The sequence below is a fragment of the Natator depressus genome, chromosome 5, assembly GCF_965152275.1.
Source record: "Natator depressus isolate rNatDep1 chromosome 5, rNatDep2.hap1, whole genome shotgun sequence".
Taxonomy (NCBI): domain Eukaryota; kingdom Metazoa; phylum Chordata; order Testudines; family Cheloniidae; genus Natator; species Natator depressus.
The window spans coordinates 1,158,024-1,179,411 of NC_134238.1; the positions used below are offsets into that span (position 1 = coordinate 1,158,024).

The window sequence follows — 21,388 nt, forward strand, 5'->3', positions numbered from 1 at the left end:
ACCCCCCTGACCTCAGCTTGCTCGGCAGGGGTTAGCTGATCCGAGAGGGGAATTGTTTCCAGGGGGGAACCAGCTCTGGTCCCAGGGAACAGATCTACTAAAGGGTCATCTCCCTGCTCCTCCCAATGTCCACACACGGCCAACACCACATTCCCCCTGGCATAATATGGCTTCATCATATTCACATGGTACACCCGGCGGTGGTGCGCCCGGTTAGACAGCTCCACTACATAGTTTACCTCGTTTAGCTGCTTGACGACCTTGAAAGGGCCCTCCCAGGCGGCCTGTAGTTTGTTCTTTCTCACGGGGATGAGAACCATCACCTGATCCCCGGTGGCGTAGGCACGGGCCCGCGCCGTGCGGTCATACCAGACCTTCTGCTTCCTCTGGGCTCTGGCCAGATTCTCCCTGGCCAGGCCCATGAGTTCAGCCAGTCTCTCTTGGAAGATCAGGACATACTCCACCACTGACTCTCCATCGGGAGTGGCCTTCCCCTCCCACTCGTCTCTCATCAGGTCCAGGGGGCCCCTCACCCTCCTTCCATATAACAGTTCGAAAGGCGAAAATCCGGTAGACTCCTGGGGCACCTCCCTGTACGCAAACAGCAGGTGAGGTAAGTACTTGTCCCAATCCTGCGGGTGCTGGTTCATAAAGGTTTTCAGCATCATCTTTAGCGTCCCATTGAACCTCTCCACCAGCCCATTGGACTGGGGGTGATACGCTGAGGCCCAGTCATGCCGGACCCCACATTTCTCCCACAAGCACCGGAGCAGGGCCGACATGAAGTTGGACCCTTGGTCTGTCAAGACTTCCTTGGGGAACCCCACTCGGCTGAAAATGGTCAGGAGCGCATCTGCCACGGTGTCTGCTTCAATGGAAGCTAAGGGCACTGCCTCGGGGTAGCGGGTGGCGAAATCTACCACCACCAGAATGTATTTCTTCCCCGACCGGGTCGTCTTGCTGAGAGGCCCCACTATGTCCATGGCCACCTTCTGGAAAGGTTCCTCTATGATGGGCAAAGGTTTCAAAGCCGCTTTCCCCTTGTCCCGGGCCTTCCCCACCCTCTGACAGGGGTCACAGGATCGGCAATACTGCCGGACCGTGGTAAAGACCCCGGGCCAGTAAAAGTTCTGTAGCAACCTCTGCCGGGTGCGCCAGATTCCCTGGTGCCCTGCGAGGGGGATGTCATGGGCCAGGGACAGGAGCTTGCGGCGGTACTTCTGGGGGACCCCCAGCTGCCTCCTGATCCCACAGGACTCCCCTTCCCCTGGGGGAGCCCATTCTCGGTACAGGAACCCCTTCTCCCACAGGAACCTCTCCTGGCAGCCTCTCCTCATGGTCCGTCCCACCCTGAGGTCGGCCAGGTCCCTGAGCTTCCACAAGGAGGGATCTTTCCTCAACTCGGCCTGGAACTCAGCGGCTGGGGAAGGGATGGGGACTGGTTCCCTCTTGCTGGCCAGGTCTGAGGCCTCAGCCTCTTTCAGCCGTGCCCCTCGGCACTCCCTCCCCACCAAGGAAGGGTCCCATGCCTCTGGCAAGGTACCCTCTCCGAGGTCAGGGCACAGTGCCCCTCCCCGGCTCTGGCTATGGGTCATGACCAGGGCACCCTGGGGGTTGCTTGGCCAGTCCCCTAAGTCCACCGCACAGCAACACCTCAGTGGGCAAGTGGTGGTGCACCCCCACGTCCTTGGGGCCCTCCTTGGCCCCCCATTTCAGGTGTACCCTTGCCACGGGCACCTTGAATGGGGTCCCGCCCACCCCCGTCAGGGTCAGGTAGGTGTTGGGCACTACCCGATCTGGGGCCACCACCTCGGGCCGGGCCAGCGTCACCTCCGCGCCCGTATCCCAGTGTCCATTGACCTTCCTCCCATCCACCTCCAGGGGAACAAGGCACTCTCTCCGGAGGGACAGCCCCGCACCCACCCTGTAAACTGAGAACCTTGAGTCCAGAGCCTCCAGCCCCCCAGAGGAGCTGGCCTGGGAAACTCCTCCCTCCTGAGCAGGTGGTAAACTGGCAGCCCCCCTTGCCTGGGTCGTCTGCCCCTCGTCCAGCTGGGTCCCTACCCAGTTAACCCTGTGCGGGTTCGATCTGCTCAGTCTGTCCCTGAGCCTGGGGCACTGAGTCCGGATGTGGCCTCTCTGGCCGCAGTAAAAGCAGCTCATGTCCCTTTGGTCCCCTCGAGCCGGTCGGTTGGACCTGATGCCAGATGTTCCCCTTGGGAGGGGGTTTTCCATGTTCCCTCTTTGGGAGGTCCCAGGGTGACTCTCTCTGCATTGTGGGGGGGCCTGTTCTTTTGGGACTCCTCCCTGCCACCCCCTGACCGGCTGTTCAGAAACTCGTCGGCCAGCTGCCCTGCGTGTTGCAGGTCCTCTGGCTTTTTGTCCACCAACCACAGCCTCAGGTCGGACGGGCACTGTTCATACATTTGCTCCAGTACGATTAGGTCCAGCAGGTCCTCTTTAGCTTGGGCCCCATCCACCCACATGCGGGCATATCCCTGCATCCGGTTGACCAGTTGTAGGTAGGTGACCTCAGGCGTTTTACGCTGACTCCGGAACTTTCTCCGGTACATCTCGGGGTCAGCCGAAACTCACGGAGCAGGGCCTGTTTGAACAGTTCATAGTCCCCTGCCTCCGCCCCTGTCATCCGGCTGTACACCTCCACGGCTTTGGGGTCCAGTAAGGGGGTGAGGAACTGGAGCCTGTCTGCAGGGTCAACCCTGTGCAGCTCGCAGGCATTCTCAAAGGCCGTCAGGAAGCTATCCATGTCCTCCCCCTCCTTCCGCTGGGCCAGGAAGCACTTATCAAAGCTCCTTGCAGTCTTGGGTCCCCCGGCACTCACTGCAGCTGGAGGCTCGCTGGTCCTCAGCCTGGCCAGCTCCAGCTCGTGCTGACGCTGCTTTTCCTCATGCTGACGCTGCCTTTCACGGTCCTGTTGCTCCTTCTCTCAATCTTCCAATTCACTCAGTTTCATCTCCCTCTCCCATTCCAGCTGCCTCAGCTCCAGGGATGGGGAGCTCCGCCAGGAGGATCCCCTGGTGGCCGCGGGAGTCAGGATGCCCTCGGTATTTGCTGGGCTTCTCCCAGCCTCTTCCTTTGGCATAGGTAGGAGGGGTCCTGGGATGCCCTCGGCAGCAGTCTGACCCCTCCCATCTGGGTAAGGCACCAGGGCCCGCCTTGCATCTGCCGGGCGGCTTCCCTCAGAGACAGGGATCGGTCCGTCCGAGCGATCCCTCTCCTCCAGCTGGGCAATCAGCTGTTCTTTGGTGAGCCTCCCAATGCGCAGCCCCCTCTGCCTGCACAGCTCCACCAGGTCGCTCTTAAGGCGTTAAGTGTACATCTCCCTGCTGGCCACTCGCGGACCTGTGTGCTCTCAGCTCCCCACGGTTTCCAGGAGGAACCCCTAGTGTGCCAGCCCTTCTCCAGGTCACCTCCTCTCTCCCAGGGTCAAGCCGCAGTCTCCTTCGCCCCTGAGCCTGCTCGCCACAGTCCCCAGGGGGACCCCGTTATTGCAACAGTCCTTCTCACTGGTCATACACTCCCAGGGGTTAAGCGTAGCTCCTCCGCCACCCCAAAACCACTCCTCTCTGACTCTTCAGCATGCCTTGTCCTCGTTAACGCCCGCCTTCATTTTACTGCTCCCCAATCACTGCAGGAAGCGCTGTCCGTGGGATGCAATAGATCCCACCGCTACCATGGGCAGCCGATCCCCTGGGAGAATAACATGAGGGGGAAAGGAGTCCAGGAGAGCTGGCTGTATTTTAAAGAATCCTTATTGAGGTTACAGGGACAAACCATCCCGATGTGTAGAAAGAATAGTAAATATGGCAGGCGACCAGCTTGGCTTAACGGTGAAATCCTTGCTGATTTTAAACACACAAAAGAAGCTTACAAGAAGAGGAAGATTGGACAAATGACCAGGGAGGAGTACAAAAATATTGCTCGGGCATGCAGGAATGAAATCAGGAAGGCCAAATCACACCTGGAGTTGCAGCTAGCAAGAGATGTTAAGAGTAACAAGAAGGGTTTCTTCAGGTATGTTGGCAACAAGAAGAAAGTCAAGGAAAGTGTGGGCTCCTTACTGAATGAGGGAGGCAACCTAATGACAGAGGATGTGGAAAAAGCTAATGTACTCAATGCTTTTTTTGCCTCTGTCTTCACGAACAAGGTCAGCTCCCAGACTACTGCCCTGGGCAGCACAGCAGTGGAAGGAGGTGACCAGCCCTCTGTGGAGAAAGAAGTGGTTCGGGACTATTTAGAAAAGCTGGACATGCACAAGTCCATGGGGCCAGACGCGTTGCATCCAAGAGTGCTAAAGGAGTTGGCGGATGTGATTGCAGAGCCATTGGCCATTAGTTTTGAAAACTCATGGCGACCCGGGGGAAGTCCCGAATGACTGGAAAAAGGCTAATGTAGTGCCCACCTTTAAAAAAGGGAAGAAGGAGGATCCTGGGAACTACAGGCCAGTCAGCCTCACCTCAGTCCCTGGAAAAATCATGGAGCAGGTCCTCAAGGAATCAATTCTGAAGCACTTAGAGGAGAGGAAAGTGATCAGAAACAGTCAGCATGGATTCACCAAGGGCAAGTCATGCCTGACTAATCTAATTGCCTTCTGTGATGAGATAACTGGCTCTGTGGATGAGGGGAAAGCAGTGGACGTGTTGTTCCTTGACTTTAGCAAAGCTTTTGACACGGTCTCCCACAGTATTCTTGCCAGCAAGTTAAAGAAGTATGGGCTGGGTGAATGGACTATAAGGTGGATAGAAAGTTGGCTAGATTGTCAGGCTCAACGGGAAGTGATCAATGGCTCCATGTCTAGTTGGCAGCCGGTATCAAGTGGAGTGCCCCAAGGGTCGGTCCTGGGGCCGGTTTTGTTCAATATCTTCATTAATGATCTGGAGGATGGTGTGGATTGCACCCTCATTAAGTTTGCAGATGACACTAAACTGGGAGGAGTGGTAGATACGCTGGAGGGGAGGGATAGGATACAGAGGGACCTAGACTTTTTAGAGGATTGGGCCAAAAGAAATCTGATGAGGTTCAACAAGGACAAGTGCAGAGTCCTGCACTTAGGACGGAAGAATCCCATGCACCGCTACAGACTAGGGACCGAATGGCTCGGCAGCAGTTCTGCGGAAAAGGACCTAGGGGTGACAGTGGACGAGAAGCTGGATAGGAGTCAGCAGTGTGCCCTTGTTGCCAAGAAGGCCAATGGCATTTTGGGATGTATAAGTAGGGGCATTGCCAGCAGATCGAGGGACGTGATCGTTCCCCTCTATTCGACATTGGTGAGGCCTCATCTGGAGTACTGTGTCCAGTTTTGGGCCCCACACTACAAGAAGGATGTGGATAAATTGGAAAGAGTCCAGCGGAGAGCAACAAAAATGATGAGTGTACTGGAACACATGACTTATGAGGAGAGGCTGAGGGAGCTGGGATTGTTTAGTCTGCAGAAGAGAAGAATGAGGGGGGATTTGATAGCTGCTTTCAACTACCTGAGAGGTGGTTCCAAAGAGGATGGATCGAGACTGTTTTCAGTGGTAGAAGAGGACAGGACAAGGAGTAATGGTCTCAAGTTGCAGTGGGGGAGGTTTAGGTTGGATATTAGGAAAAACTTTTTCACTAGGAGGGTGGTGAAACACTGGAATGCGTTACCTAGGGAGGGGGTGGAATCTCCTTCCTTAGAAGTTTTTAAGGTCAGGCTTGACAAAGCCCTGGCTGGGATGATTTAATTGGGGATTGGTCCTGCTTTGAGCAGGGGGTTGGACTAGATGACCTCCTGAGGTCCCTTATAACCCTGATATTCTATGATTCTGTACCACCAGTTGTTAGAAAGAGTGGGGGAGTCAGGGTCCTGTACCCTTGTTTCCTGCAATTCACATTCACTGTGACTCTCAGCCAGCCAGTAAAACAGAAGGTTTCTTAGACGACAGGAACATGGTCTAACACAGAGCTTGTAGGTGCAGAGAACAGGACCCCTCAGCTAGGTCCATTTTGGGGGGCAGTGAGCCAGACAACCACATGTGCCCTTCACTCCATGTCTCCAGCCAGCCCCAAACTGAAACTTCCTCCAGCCCCTCCTCCTCTGGGCTTTGTTCCTTTCCCGGGCCAGGAGGGCACCGGATTCCTTTGTTCTCCAACCCTTTAGCTCTCACCTTGCAGGAAACAGGGTGTCGGCCATTCTCTGTGTCCAGACCCCTGCACACACCTGACCTCTAGGGCTCTGCAATGATCATACACCCTTACCCCACCCCCTAGAGACTTAAGAACTGCCTAGGGGAAGCTGAGGCACCCCTTCACTATTCAGAGGAAACATTAAGAACAGTCCCGCTTCATCACACCCCCCTCCTGGCTCAGGTGACAGGCTCTCAGGTCTCCCATCCCCAGTGAAACTCCCCTGCCACATTCCCAGGTCACCACTCCCCGCTCCCTGCTGTGTCACACCAATTCAAGACAAATGGCTTCAAGCAGGGCAGTCACAGCCCCAGGCTGGGGTTTTTCCACCTCTAAGGCAAACCCAACCAGCCAGACAGAGAGGACTTTGGTCTCACCCCTCTGGCTAACCTCACGTCACACAAGCAATTCCCTCAGACACTCCAGTGTCCCAGTATCCCCACCAGTGCCACTCGTTATGGGGACAAATGGTTATGAAAACCAATACCCCAGTAAAAGAACAAAGGTTCTCCCGATCCCAAAGGACCAAACCCCAGACCCAGGTCAATATACAAATCAGATCTTACCCACAAATCACGCTGTTGCCAATCCCTTAGAATCTGAAATCTAAAGGTTTATACATAAAAGGAAAAAGATAGAGATGAGAGCTAGAATTGGTTAAATGGAATCAATGACAGACAGCGATGGCAAAGTTCTTGGTTCAGGCTTGTAGCAGGGATGGAATAAACTGCAGGTTCAAATCAAGTCTCTGGAGAACACCCACAGCTGGGATGGGTCTTTCAGTCCTTGGTTCAAAGCTTCCGTTTGTAGCAAAGTCCCTCCAGAGGAAAGAAGCAGGACTGAAGACAAGATGGAGGAGCTGCAGCAGCTTTGTATACTCTCTTGCCATGTGGTCTTTCTTTCTTTGTCCCAAAGACAAGCTGCCCATCCCATGGCCTGGAAACACCTCAGAGTTCTGTCCAGAGGCAGGTCCCTGCACACCTTGTGTGACACAGCAGGGAGGGGGGAGTGTTGACCTGGGGATGTGCCCTGGGGATGGGAGACCTGAGAGCCTGTCACCTGAGCCAGGAGGGGGAGGGGGAGGTAACACCTCTGCCCGGGAATGTGAACAGAGGCTGCAGCAGGGAACCTGCTGGGGGGGTTTAGTTTTCAGTTTGGGGCTGGGTGGAGGAACACAGGGAACCCCAGGGCTGGGGTCTAAGCTTCCTGCTCCCCCAGAAGGACTTGACTGAGGGGTCCTGGGTGTACCCACAAGCTCTGTTTTGGACTCTATTCCTGTTGTCCAATAAACCTTCTGTTTTACTGGCTGGCTGAGAGTCTCAGTGAATCCCAGGAAGAGGGGTGCAGGGCCTGGACTCCCCCACACTCCGTGACAACTGGTGGGAGCAGTGGGATCTACTGCACCCCGTGAACGGCGCTTCCTGCAGTAAGTGACTGGGGAGCAGTAAAACGAAGGGGGATTGACGGGGACCAGGCGTGCTGAAGATTCAGAGAGAGACGGTTTCAGGGGGCGGTTAACCCCTGGGAGTGTGTGACCAGAGAGAAGGACTTTTGCAGTTAAAGGGTCCCCCGGGGGATTGCAGCGAGCGGTCCCAGGGGCGGAGGAGTCTGCAGCTCGACCCTGGCAAAGAGGTGGTGACCTCAAGAAGGACTGGCACACTAGGGGCTTTTCCTGGAAACCGTAGAAAGCTGCCCGGCCTGCGAGTGGCCAGCAGGGAGATGTACGCTAAACGCCATAAGAGCGACCTGGTGGAGCTGTGCAGGCAGAGGGGGCTGCACATCGGGAGGTCCACCAAGGAACAGCTGATTGCCCAGTTGGAGGAGAGGGATCGCTTGGATGACCCGATCCCTGCCCCTGAGGGAAGCCGCCCGGCGGACGCAGCGTGGGCCCTGGGGCCTGACTGGGCTGGGAGGGGTCAGACTGCTGCCCAGGACATCCTGAGACCCTTCCTACCTAGGCCTGGGGGAGGAGGTTGGGAGAAGCCCGGCAAATACCGAGGGCACCCTGACCCCGGCAGCCAGCAGGGGATCCTCCCGGCGGAGCTCCCCGTCCCTGGAGCGGATGCGGCTGGAATGGGAGAGGGAGATGAGAATGAGGGAGCTGGAGGATCATGAAAAACAACGTCAACATGAGCAGGAGGAGAAGGAGAAATGATGTAAGCATGAGCAGGAGGAGAAGGAGTGGGAACGTCAGGAGAAGGAGAGGCAACGTAGGCATGAGCAGGAGGAGAAGGAGAAACAAAGGCAGCATGAACTGGAGCTGGCCAGCCTGAGGAGCAGTGGGGCCCCGGCTGCGGTGAGTGAGGGGGGACCCAAGACTGCAAGGAGCTTTGATAAGTGCTTCCTGGCCCAGCGGAAGGAGGGGGAGGACATAGATAGCTTCCTGACGGCCTTTGAGAATGCCTGCGAGCTGCACAGGGTTGACCCTGCAGACAGGCTCCAGTTCCTCACCCCCTTACTGGACCCCAAAGCCGTGGAGGTCTACAGCCGGATGACAGGGGCAGAGGCAGGGGACTATGAACTGTTCAAACAGGCTCTGCTCCGTGAGTTTGGGCTGACCCCCGAGATGTACCGGAGAAGGTTCCGGGGTCAGCGTAAAACGCCTGAGGTCACCTACCTACAACTGGTCAACAGGATGCAGGGATATGCCCGCAAGTGGACAGCGGGGGCCCAAACTAAAGAGGACCTGCTTGACCTGTTCGTACTGGAGCAGCTGTATGAACAGTGCCGTTCCGACCTGAGGCTGTGGCTGGTGGACAAAAAGCTCGAGAACCCCCAGCACGTGGGGCAGCTGGCCGACGAGTTTGTGAACAGTCGGTCGGGGGGTAGCCGGGAGGAGTCCCAAAAGAACAGGCCCCCCCGATGCAGAGAGAGAGTCACCCTGGGACCTCCCAGCGGGGAAATAGGGAGAACCCCCTCCCAAGGGGAACTCCTGGCGTCAGGACCGTCCGACCCGCTCAAGGGGACCAACGTGACCTGAGCTGCTATCACTGTGGCCAGAGAGGCCACGTATGGACCCAGTGCCCCAGACTCAGGGACAGACTGAGCAGACCCAACCTACCCAGGGTTAACTGGGTAGGGACTCAGCTGGACGAGGGGCAGGCGACCCAGGAAAGGGGGGCTACCAGTTTGCCACCTGCTCAGGAGGGAAGAGTACCCCCGGCCAGCTCCGCCAGAGGGCTGGGTGCTCTGGACTCAGGGTGCTCGGTTTACAGGGTGGGCGCAGGGCTGTCCCTCCGGAGAGAGTGCCTTGTTCCCCTGGAGGTGGATGGGAGGAAGGTCAATGGATACTGGGATAAGGGCGCGGAGGTGACGCTGGCCCGGCCCGAGGTGGTGGCCCCAGATCGGGTGGTGCCCAACTCCTACCTGACCCTGACGGGGGTGGGCGGGACCCCATTTAAGGTGCCTGTGGCAAGGGTACACCTGAAATGGGGGGCCAAGGAGGGCCCCAAGGATGTGGGGGTACACCACCATTTGCCCACCGAGGTTTTGATGGGGGGAGACCTAGAGGACTGACCAAGCAAACCCCAGACCGCCCTGGTTGTGACCCGTAGCCAGAGCCGGCGAGGGGCACTGCGCCCTGACCTTGGGGAGGGTACCACACCAGAGGCGCAGGACCCTACTCTGGTGGGGAGGGAGCGCCGAGGGGCACGGCTCAGAGAGGCTGCGGCCTCAGAGCTGGCCACTGAGGGGGAACCGGGCCCCATCCCTTTCCCAGCCGCTGAGTTCCAGGCCGAGTTGAGGAAAGATCCCTCCTTGCAGAAGCTCAGGGACCTGGCCGACCTCAGTGAGGGATGGACCATGAGGAGAGGCTGCCAGGAGAGGTTCCTGTGGGAGAAGGGGTTCCTGTACCGAGAATGGGCTCCCCCAGGGGAAGGGGAGTCCTGTGGGATCAGGAGGCAGCTGGTGGTCCCCCAGAAGTATCGCCGCAAGCTCCTGTCCCTGGCCCATGACATCCCCCTCGCAGGGCACCAGGGAATCCGGCGCACCCGGCAGAGGTTGCTACAGAACTTTTACTGGCCCGGGGTCTTTACCACCGTCCGGCAGTATTGCCGATCCTGTGACCCCTGTCAGAGGGTGGGGAAGGCCCGGGACAAGGGGAAAGCGGCGTTGAGACCTTTGCCCATCATAGAGGAGCCTTTCCAGAAGGTGGCCATGGACATCGTGGGGCCTCTCAGCAAGACGACCCGGTCGGGGAAGAAATACATTCTGGTGGTGGTAGATTTCGCCACCCGCTACCCCGAGGCAGTGCCCTTAGCTTCCATTGAAGCAGACACCGTGGCAGATGCGCTCCTGACCATTTTCAGCCGAGTGGGGTTCCCCAAGGAAGTCTTGACAGACCAAGGGTCCAACTTCATGTCGGCCCTGCTCCGGTGCTTGTGGGAGAAATGTGGGGTCCGGCACGACTGGGCCTCAGCGTATCACCCCCAGTCCAATGGGCTGGTGGAGAGGTTTAACGGGACGCTAAAGATGATGCTGAAAACCTTTATGAACCAGCACCCGCAGGATTGGGACAAGTACTTACCTCACCTGCTGTTCGCGTACAGGGAGGTGCCCCAGGAGTCTACCGGATTTTCGCCTTTCGAACTGTTATATGGAAGGAGGGTGAGGGGCCCCCTGGACCTGATGAGAGACGAGTGGGAAGGGAAGGCCACTCCCGATAGAGAGTCAGTGGTGGAGTATGTCCTGACCTTCCGAGAGAGACTGGCTGAACTCATGGGCCTGGCCAGGGAGAATCTGGCCAGAGCCCAGAGGAAGCAGAAGGTCTGGTATGACCGCACGGCGCGGGCCCGTGCCTACGCCACCGGGGATCAGGTGATGGTTCTCATCCCCGTGAGAAAGAACAAACTACAGGCCGCCTGGGAGGGCCCGTTCAAGGTCGTCAAGCAGCTCAATGAGGTAAACTATGTGGTGGAGCTGTCGAACCGGGCGCACCACCGCGGGGTGTACCATGTTGTCACGGAGTGCCCGGGCGATGCTCTGGAACTGCTCCCTATGAAGCCAGTCAGGACTCTGGGGCAGTCGCCTTCCGGTGAGCAGCCTGTCCGCAGGGCAAACAGCTCACACGGCTTCCACCTTCCTGGGTCTGACCTCGGAGCATTCAGCATCCTCTGCCCCTCCGTGTGCTTCCCACAGCGAGACCGCTCAGGCGGGGCTCCTGGGGAAGCCAGAGGGTCCTGCACCCCAACTCCGCAGTCAGACGGGACTCTCAGCCAGCCAGTAAAACAGAGGTTTATTAGACGACAGGAACATGGTCTAAAACAGATCTTGCAGGTGCAGAGAACAGGACCCCTCAGCTGGGTCCATTTTGGAGGGCAGTGAGCCAGACAACCACGTCTGCACTTCACTCCATGTCCTAGCCAGCCTCCAAACTGAAACTCCCTCCAGCCCCCCCTCCTCTGGGCTTTGTTCCTTTCCCAGGCCAGGAGGTCACCTGATTCCTTTGTTCTCCAACCCTTTAGCTCTCACCTTGCAGGGGGGAAGGGCCCAGGCCATCAGTTGCCAGGAAACAGGGTGTCGGCCATTCTCTGTGTCCAGACCCCTGCACACACCTGCCCTCTAGGGCTCTGCAGTGATCATACACCCTTACCCCACCACCTAGATACTTAAGAACTGCATAAGGGAAATTGAGGCACCCCCACAATATTCGGAGGAACCATTAAGAACAGTCCCACTTTATGCCAGGGGGAATGTGGTGTTGGCCGTGTGTGGACATTGGGAGGAGCAGGGAGATGACCCTTTAGTAGATCTATTCCCTGGGACCAGAGCTGGTTCCCCCCTGGAAACAATTCCCCTCTCGGATCAGCTAACCCCTGCCCAGCAAGCTGAGGTCAGGGGGGTGCTGCATCCGTACCGACAGCTGTTTTCCAACCAGCCTGGACGCACTAATCTGACTGTCCACCGGGTGCAGACAGGGTCGCACCCGCTGATAAGATGCTCCCCCTTCCGAGTCACAGGGAAAACTGCTCGGGACCTGGAAAGAGAGGTCCGGGACATGCTGGCTTTGGGGGTGATCCAGCCATCGGCCAGCCCTTGGGCCTCGCCGGTGGTGCTGGTCCCCAAAAAGGACGGGTCGGTCCGGTTCTGTGTGGACTATCGGAAGCTCAATGCCATCACTGTATCGGATGCCTACCCCATGCCCAGGCCGGACGAGCTCCTAGACAAGCTGGGAGGAGCTCGGTACCTTACCACTATGGACCTTACAAAGGGCTACTGGCAAGTGCCGCTGGATGCAGATGCCCGGCTGAAATCGGCCTTTATCACCCCACTGGGGCTCTATGAGTTCCTGACCCTGCCTTTCGGCCTCACGGGAGCGCCGGCCACCTTCCAGCGCCTGGTGGACCAGCTCCTGAGGGGGATGGAGAGTTTTGCCGTGGCGTATATTGACGACATCTGTGTCTTTAGCCAGACCTGGGAGGACCATGTGTCCCAGGTTAGACAAGTGCTGGACCGACTCCAGGGGGCTGGGCTGACTGTCAAAGCGGAGAAGTGCAAGGTGGGGATGGCGGAAGTATCTTACCTGGGCCATCGGGTGGGGAGCGGCCGCCTAAAGCCGGAACCGGCCAAGGTGGAGGTGATCAGAGACTGGCCCGCTCCCCACCCCAAAAAGCAGGTCCAAGCCTTTATTGGGATGGCAGGATACTACCGAAGATTTGTGCCCCACTTTAGCGCCATCGCCACCCCCATCACTGAGCTATGCAAGAAGGGGAAGCCAGACAAGGTGGTCTGGACCGAGCAGTGCCAGGAGGCTTTCCGGGCGCTGAAGGAGGCTCTGGTCAGTGGCCCAGTTCTGGCAAACCCAGACTTTGACAAGCCCTTTGTGGTGTTCACCGACGCCTCCGACACGGGACTGGGGGCGGTGTTAATGCAGGAGGATGAAAAGGGGGAGAGACACCCCATCGTGTACCTGAGCAAGAAGTTGCTACCCCGGGAGCAACACTACGCGGCCATCGAGAAGGAGTGCCTGGCCATGGTGTGGGCCCTCAAGAAACTAGAGCCCTATCTCTGCGGGCGACACTTCACCGTGTACACCGACCACTCTCCCCTGACCTGGCTGCACCAGATGAAAGGAGCCAACGCCAAGCTCCTGAGGTGGAGCCTGCTCCTGCAGGATTACGACATGGACGTGGTCCACGTGAAGGGAAGGGCCAACCTGATAGCGGATGCGCTGTCCCGGAGAGGGGGCCCCGAACTTCCCCAGGTCACTGGTCACAGTGACCCCGCTCAGTTCAGTCTCGAAGGGGGGAGAGATGTGACGATGTGACGCAGCAGGGAGGGGGGAGTGTTGACCTGGGAATGTGCCCTGGGGACGGGAGACCTGAGAGCCTGTCACCTGAGCCAGGAGGGGGAGGGGGAGGTGACACCTCTGCCCAGGAATGTGGACGGAGGCTGCAGCAGGGAACCTGCTGGGGGGGTTTAGTTTCAGTTTGGGGCTGGGTGGAGGAACACAGGGAACCCCAGGGCTGGGGTCTGAGCTCCCTGCCCCCCAGAAGGACTTGACTGAGGGGTCCTGGGTGTACCCACAGCTCTGTTTGAGACTGTGTTCCTGTTGTCCAATAAACCTTCTGTTTTACTGGCTGGCTGAGAGTCTCAGTGAATCCCAGGAAGAGGGGTGCAGGGCCTGGACGCCCCCACACTCCGTGACAGGTGTCCCCCAGAAGCACAGCACAGGTTTGAACTACAGACAGTGTAGAGCCAATATTCATAACTTTAACTACAAAAATGATACACACATACAGACAGCATAATCATAACCAGCAAACCATAACCGTGTCTTAGACACCTTATTTGACCCCCTTTATACAAGATTTGCTGCCACTGCAGGACCTTGGTTGCAACAATGATCTATACGGTCCCAGTTCATATTAATAACGTCACACAGGGCTGGAGATATCCTTTCCTTCCAGGAAAGACAAGACCTCTGAGCGTAGGTCCCCGGGGCCATGTCTCCCCATGTGTCTGTCTGTCTGTCAGTGCCGGAGCCAGGCGGCGTCAGCGTGGGGTCAGGGCCCTGCTGGCTGGTGGCGGGCGACTCGTTGACTCAGCATCTCCTGCTGGGTGCTGGGTGCTGGCGCGGTGCCCGCGGCCTGGCCCTGGCTACGTGTGTGTGGCCTGGAGCCGCGCTGGCGCCCGCCATGTGGCCGGCTGGGGGGCTGGGCATGGGGGGGCGGGCGAGTGGCAGCATCTGTCGCGTGGGTCTCGCACCCCCCGTACGGCTCCTGTCCCCTCCCCGCGCTGACGCCAGGTGCGTGTGGCAGGTTCGAGCCCTGCGCTAACGTGGCAGCGGAGGTGTATTTACGGACCTACCTCTCCCCCTGCATCGAGGACTGCGGCCCCTACGGCCAGTGCAAGCTCCTGCGCACCAGCAACTACCTGTACGCGGCCTGCGAGTGCAAAGCAGGTGAGGGGGCGGGTGGGGGGGCGGGGGCGGGCAGGTGAGGGAGGACGGGAGTGGGTGAGGGAGGAGGGGGTGAGTGAGGGGGCGGGCAGGTGAGGGAGGTGGGGGCGGGTGAGGGGGCAGGTGAGGGGGCGGGGCAGGTGAGGGAAGTGGGGGCGGGCAGGTGAGGGAGGACGGGAGTGGGTGAGGGAGGAGGGGGGTGAGTGAGGGGGCGGGCAGGTGAGGGAGGTGGGGGCGGGTGAGGGGGCAGGTGAGGGGGCGGGGCAGGTGAGGGAAGTGGGGGCGGGCAGGTGAGGGAGGACGGGAGTGGGTGAGGGAGGAGGGGGGTGAGTGAGGGGGTGGGGCAGGTGAGGGAGGTGGGGGCGGGTGAGGGGGCAGGTGAGGGGGCGGGGCAGGTGAGGGAGGACGGGAGTGGGTGAGGGAGGAGGGGGGTGAGTGAGGGGGTGGGGCAGGTGAGGGAGGTGGGGGCGGGTGAGGGGGCGGGACGGGTGAGGGAGGAGGGGGTGGGTGAGGGTGAGGGGGTCAGGGCAGGTGAGGGCAGGTGAGGGGGCGGGGCAGGTGAGGGAAGTGGGGGCGGGTGAGGGGGCAGGACAGGGGAGGGAGGAGGAGGGTGAGTGAGGGGGTGGGGCAGGTGAGGGAGGTGGGGGCGGGTGAGGGGGCAGGTGAGGGGGCGGGGCAGGTGAGGGAAGTGGGGGCGGGTGAGGGGGCGGGACAGGTGAGGGAGGAGGAGGGTGAGTGAGGGGGTGGGGCAGGTGAGGGAGGTGGGGGCGGGTGAGGGGGCAGGACGGGTGAGGGCAGGTGAGGGGGTGGGGCAGGTGAGGGAGGAGGGGGGCAGGTGAGGGGGCAGCCTCCCGGGGCAGCTCCACAGAGCCTGGAATCGGCCCCCGGCAGCACGTTGCCCCCTCACATTACGGCTGGCAAAGCCCGCTCTGGGCCATCTCCTGGAAGCCAGGACGGGGCCCCTCCTTGCCCCCCTAGACTGAGCCGTGTGGCTGGAGCGTCCGTCGTACCCGGCCCCGCTACCCCCATGTGGCCCCAGGACACCCCGGCCTGGCAGCCCCTTTCTCTAACCCCCGGTGCTGCCGCGTTCGGCCTGGTCCCCAGCCCCGCCGCATGCCCCCCCGTCCCCCCGCCGGCCCCGGGCTCGCTGGGCACTGCCAGCCCTGCCCGGCTGACGGGCCCTCGCCGCAGGCTGGAACGGCTGGGGCTGCACGGACAGCGCCGAGGCCTTCTCCTACGGCTTCCAGCTCCTGGCCACGCTGCTTCTGTGCCTCAGCAACCTGATGTTCCTGCCACCCGTGGCCATCGCCCTGCGCAGCCGCTACCTGCTCGAGGCCTCGGTCTACGTCTTCACCATGTTCTTCTCCACCGTGAGTCGGGGCAGCGCCGCCGCGGCTCCCCTGCGCGGGGAGAGCCAGGCGTGGGCGCGGGGACGGGCTGCAGCCAGAGCCGGGTGTGGCCGCGGGGACGGGCTGCAGGCAGAGCCGGGCGTGGGCGCGGGGACCGGCTGCAGGCACAACCGGGCCTGGGCGCGGGGACGGGCTGCAGCCAGCCAGGCGTGGGCGCGGGGACCGGCTGCAGGCAGAGCCGGGCGTGGGCGCGGGGACCGGCTGCAGCCAGAGCCAGGCATGGGCGCGGGGACGGGCTGCAGGCAGAGCCGGGCATGGGCGCGGGGACGGGCTGCAGCCAGCCAGGCGTGGGCGCGGGGACCGGCTGCAGCCAGAGCCGGGCGTGGGCGCGGGGACGGGCTGCAGCCAGAGCCGGGCCTGGGCGCGGGGACGGGCTGCAGGCAGAGCCGGGCTTGGGCGCGGGGACGGGCTGTAGCCAGAGCTGGGCGTGGGTGCGGGGACGGGCTGCAGGCAGAGCCGGGCAGGGGCGCCGGGGGTGGACGCGGCGCACTCGGGGGCTGAGCAGGGGGCTGGCCGGGCGAGGCAATGGGGGGCTCCCCGCCAGGGGGCTGAGCCGCGATCTCTCCCCAGTTCTATCACGCCTGCGACCAGCCGGGCATCGCCGTGTTCTGCATCATGGAGTACGACGTGCTGCAGTTCTGCGACTTCCTGGGCTCCCTCATGTCCGTCTGGGTCACCGTCATCGCCATGGCGCGGCTCCAGCCCCTCGCCAAGCAGGTGAACAGGGCGCGGCTCTGCCTCCAGGGCACGCTGCCCCCCCCGGACCCCTGTCCCCCGGGACCCCTGCCCTCCTCCTAGGACCCCTGCCCTCCTCCAGGGCACCCTCATGACACCCGCGGCAGGCTGGTTGTTCGCTCCTGGGGAGGAGCCAGCGCCTCCTGCAGCCCTGGGGAGACGCAGGAGGGACTGGCACCTGGAGGCCAGCGTCAGACGGGGCTTAGCTCAGCTGGGGGGGTGGGTGAACCCCAGACACAGGGCCAGGTGGTGGGAACCAGGCCCCCCATCCCTGCTCTCCATAGCTCCCCATTTTCCCCTTATCCCTCTGTCCCCAGCCGCAGCCCTAGGACCCCGGCACTGGCAGCCTGGCCGGTGTGCGGCAGCCTCGGGCTCTGCCCTGCGGGCACTGGCGGGCCAGGCTGCCCTGACTCTGCCATTCCAGCCCAGCCAGCCGGGGCTGCGTGACCCAGACCGCTCGCCCTCAGTCCCCCCCTGCCCCACCCCAGAGCCTGCGTCGGGGTAGGGGGGATCATATGGCGCTGGCCCCCCGCGCTAACCCTGCCTGCTCTCTGCGCCAGGTGCTGTACCTGCTGGGCGCCATGCTGCTCTCCATGGCCCTGCAGCTGGACCGCCACGGGCTCTGGAACCTCCTCGGGCCCAGTCTCTTCGCCGTGGGGATCATGGCTATCGCCTGGGTGAGGCCCCTGAGGTGGAGCTGGGGGGGCACGTGGGAGCTACAGGGGCTGCTGTCCCCCAGCCCCTGACTGTGTCCCCTGCCCCCCTCGGCTCCCCTGCTGTGAGCCTCACCTGCAGCTCCACTCTTCCAGCTCAGCACCTTTCCTGGGGTGTCTCCCCCACCATCGCCCCAGCCCTCGGGTCCCTGCCCTGCAGCATCCCCCCTACTTCTCCCCCCACGTCCTTCCTGTGCCCCTCCCCCACTCCCCTCGAGTCCCTGCCGGCCGCGTCCCCCCCACTCCTCCCCCCATCCATCCTGTGCCCCCCCCCCGGGGTCCGTGCCCTGCGGCGTCTCACCCTGTCTCTTGCCCCCCCAGACGGCGCGCAGCATCCGCCGGCGTCACTGCTACCCCCCCACGTGGCAGCGCTGGGCCTTCTACCTGTGCCCGGGCGCGCTGATCGCGGCGGGCGCGGTGCTGCTCTACGCCTGCGTGGAGACGGAGGAGAACTACTTCTACATCCACAGCATCTGGCACATGCTGATCGCGGGCAGCGTGGGCTTCCTGCTGCCCCCGCGCCCCAAGCCCGCCGGGCGCCTGGGCCCCCTGCCCCGCCACAAGGGCTGCGGCTACCAGCTCTGCGTCAACGAGCAGGAGGAGCTGGGGCTGGTGGGCCCCGCCACGGCCTCCATCAGCAGCGTCTGTGCCAGCTGACAGCGCCACGCCCGCCTGGCCTTTGCGGGCACCACGCTGGGGGCGTGGGACAGAGCAGCCCCAGGGCGACGGACCCACAACGGGGGGCGTTCCCCCCCACAGCCATAGTCACCAGCCTCCTGGGAGGGCCTGAGCCCTGTGGCACCCCCGGGTGGTCTCTGCCTGCTGCTGCCCCAAGGACTGGCTCAGCCCTCCGCTCACGGTGACGGGGCTGCGAATCCCCTGCTTGGGGCAGATATGGGGCTGCCACGGGGCAACACAGGGCCGCAACGCCACGCCCAGCCCAGCCCGGCTCCCTCCCGTGCCAGGGCCCCTGCCTCCCCGGCCGGGCGGCTCTGCTGTGTAACTGCAATTACATCCCCGTGGAACTTGGGCCCATGGTGTCGGTGCCGCTCCATTCCGCCGGGCAGGGCAGCCAAGGACGCTGGGAGGTGCCCGCGGCTCGGGGGGGACGCTGCCGGGGCCTGAGGGGTGGGAGGGGCTGGGAAACTGGATCCACAGGCAGGCAGCGTGGCCCCAGGCTGGGCCGGGGCCGGAGGCAGGGGCTGTGCGGCTCCTGCGTGGAGCGTTGGCTCCCAGCTGCATGAGGGCCCCCTGGACGCGGGCAGGGCTGGGAGCCCGAGGGCAGGGGCTGGAACGAGACCAGCAGATACAGCGACCGAGCAGCCCGATGATCCTGCCAGGCTGGGCTCCGGGTGGCACCGAGCCACAGGCAACCCCATCGCCCTGCTCCGGCAGCACGCCAGGGCCCCGGGGACCTTGGGCTTCCAAAGGCCTTGGGCAGGCCCCAATGGGGCCCAGTCGTGTCCGTGTCAGGCACAGGTGGCCCCAGACAGGTGCTCCCAAAGTTCAACGCAGTAAGGGGGGTTTTGTAGCCCTGCGAGGGGGCCGTGCCAGAGGGAAACTGAGGCACAGGGAGGTTCATAGAATCATAGAATATCAGGGTTGGAAGGGTCCTCAGGAGGTCATCTAGTCCAACCCCCTGCTCAAAACAGGACCAATCCCCAATTAAATCATCCCAGCCAGGGCTTTGTCAAGCCTGACCTTAAAAATATCTAAGGAAGGAGATTCCACCACCTCCCTAGGTAACACATTCCAGTGTTTCACCACCCTCCTAGTGAAAAAGTTTTTCCTAATATCCAACCTAAACCTCCCCCACTGCAACTTGAGACCATTACTCCTCGTTCTGTCATCAGCTACCACTGAGAACAGTCTAGAGCCATCCTCTTTGGAAACCCCTTTCAGGTAGTTGAAAGCAGCTATCAAATCCCCCCTCACTCTTCTCTTCTGCAGACTAAACAATCCCAGCTCCCTCAGCCTCTCCTCATAAGTCATGTGTTCCAGTCCCCTAATCATTTTTGTTGCCCTCCGCTGGACTCTTCCCAATTTATCCACATCCTTCTTGTAGTGTGGGGCCCAAAACTGGACACAGTACTCCAGATGAGGCCTCATCAGTGTCAAATAGAGGGGAACGATCACGTCCCTCGATCTGCTCGCTATGCCCCTACTTATACATCCCAAAATGCCATTGGCCTTCTTGGCAACAAGAGAACACTGTTGACTCATATCCAGCTTCTCGTCCACTGTCACCCCTAGGTCCTTTTCTGCAGAACTGCTGCCGAGCCATTCGGTCCCTAGTCTGTAGCAGTGCATTGGGTTCTTCCGTCCTAAGTGCAGGACTCTGCACTTGTCCTTGTTGAACCTCATCAGATTTCTTTTGGCCCAATCCTCCAATTTGTCTAGGTCCTTCTGTATCCGATCCCTCCCCTCCAGCGTATCTACCTCTCCTCCCAGTTTAGTGTCATCTGCAAACTTGCTGAGGGTGCAATCCACACCATCCTCCAGATCATTTATGAAGATATTGAACAAAACCGGCCCCAGGACCGACCCTTGGGGCACTCCGCTTGGTACTGGCTGCCAACTAGACATGGAGCCATTGATCACTACCCATTGAGCCTGACAATCTAGCCAGCTTTCTATCCACTTTATAGTCCATTCATCCAGCCCATACTTCTTTAACTTGCTGGCAAGAATACTGTGGGAGACCGTGTCCAAAGCTTTGTTAAAGTCAAGGAATAACATGTCCACTGCTTTCCTCATGTCCAAAGAGCCAGTTATCTCATCATAGAAGGCAATTAGATTAGTCAGGCATAACTTGCCCTTGGTGAATCCATGCTGACTGTTCCTGATCACTTTCCTCTCCTCTAAGTGCTTCAGAATTGATTCCTTGAGGACCTGCTCCATGATTTTTCCAGGGACTGAGGTGAGGCTGACTGGCCTGTAGTTCCCAGGATCCTCCTTCTTCCCTTTTTTAAAGATGGACACTGCATTTGCCTTTTTCTAGTCGTCCGGGACTTCCCCGGATCACCATGAGTTTTCAAAGATAATGACCAATGGCTCTGTGATCACAAGGTTGATGCTTTGCCCAAGGTCACAAACTCAGGGTTGGCGCTGTGAAGGCCGTAGGTGTGAGCCTGAGTGGCCCGACACCTGGACCATCACAGGCCCAGGCTGTGATGCACACAGAGCTGTGCTGGGCATCTGGGCCCCCGTACGATGGGGCAGAGACGGGCGCCTACGAGCGTGCTCCACGAAGCCAGTCCAAGGGAGATGCCGCCCAGACGGGGGCTCAGCCCCACTACCCCAAGCCAGCCCAAAAAACTGGAGCCACTCTCGCCTGCTGACCCAATGACCCCCGCTCAAAGCCTCACCCCCCAGCAGAGACAGGGGGGTTGAACCTGGGGCTTCCCCCCCCCCCCGCTCTACCCCTGGGCTAGCACCACCCCAGTGCCTCCCACGCCGGCTGGAGCGACACCTGCTCTGGGGCAGGCAGCTGCTGGGCCCTGCACACGCATCAGGGGCCAAACACCATCTCCCCCTGCTTCGGGGCATGCTCTGGGGCACAGGCGGGCGCGAGGTGCCCTGATGCCAAGGCAGGACCGGGCACCCAGACACGTTTACCCTGAAGCCATTGGCACCGGGCGTGTGGGGCGGGAGTTCTGCGGACCCAGGCCCTGTGTACGTCTGTGGCTCTGGGCCACAGGGCCTGAGGGGGGCCCGGGAGCCCTAGCACTGGGCACAGGCCTGTCTCCACACCCCTGCCTGCTCTTAGCTCCCAGTGCCCCCACCCTCACCGTGCTGCCCCCCAGGCTTGTGCCCTGGCAGCACAAGGGTTTTCACACTCAGCCACGGCTAACTGGCTCGCTGCCACCCGCCCTCCGCGGGCCCAGAGACTGGTGGGGAGGGGCCCATGGCCTCAGTCACAGCCATGGTAACCCCCCTTCCCTAGCAACCTGTTCCCA

The 21,388-nt window shown here is 60.9% G+C and overlaps 1 protein-coding gene across 1 annotated transcript in view; it reads left to right on the top strand.

The window, feature by feature from the left end:
• Nucleotides 1-18,235, top strand: part of TMEM8B (transmembrane protein 8B) — a 36,440-nt gene extending 18,205 nt beyond the window's left edge. Inside the window, exons 9-13 of the mRNA XM_074953858.1 lie at nucleotides 14,433-14,575; nucleotides 15,764-15,942; nucleotides 16,552-16,698; nucleotides 17,277-17,393; nucleotides 17,751-18,235. Of these exons, the coding sequence (XP_074809959.1) occupies nucleotides 14,433-14,575; nucleotides 15,764-15,942; nucleotides 16,552-16,698; nucleotides 17,277-17,393; nucleotides 17,751-18,086 (922 nt within the window). The 3' untranslated portion in view covers nucleotides 18,087-18,235. The remainder of the gene's footprint in view (nucleotides 1-14,432; nucleotides 14,576-15,763; nucleotides 15,943-16,551; nucleotides 16,699-17,276; nucleotides 17,394-17,750) is intronic.
• The last annotated feature ends 3,153 nt before the right edge of the window (nucleotides 18,236-21,388 follow it).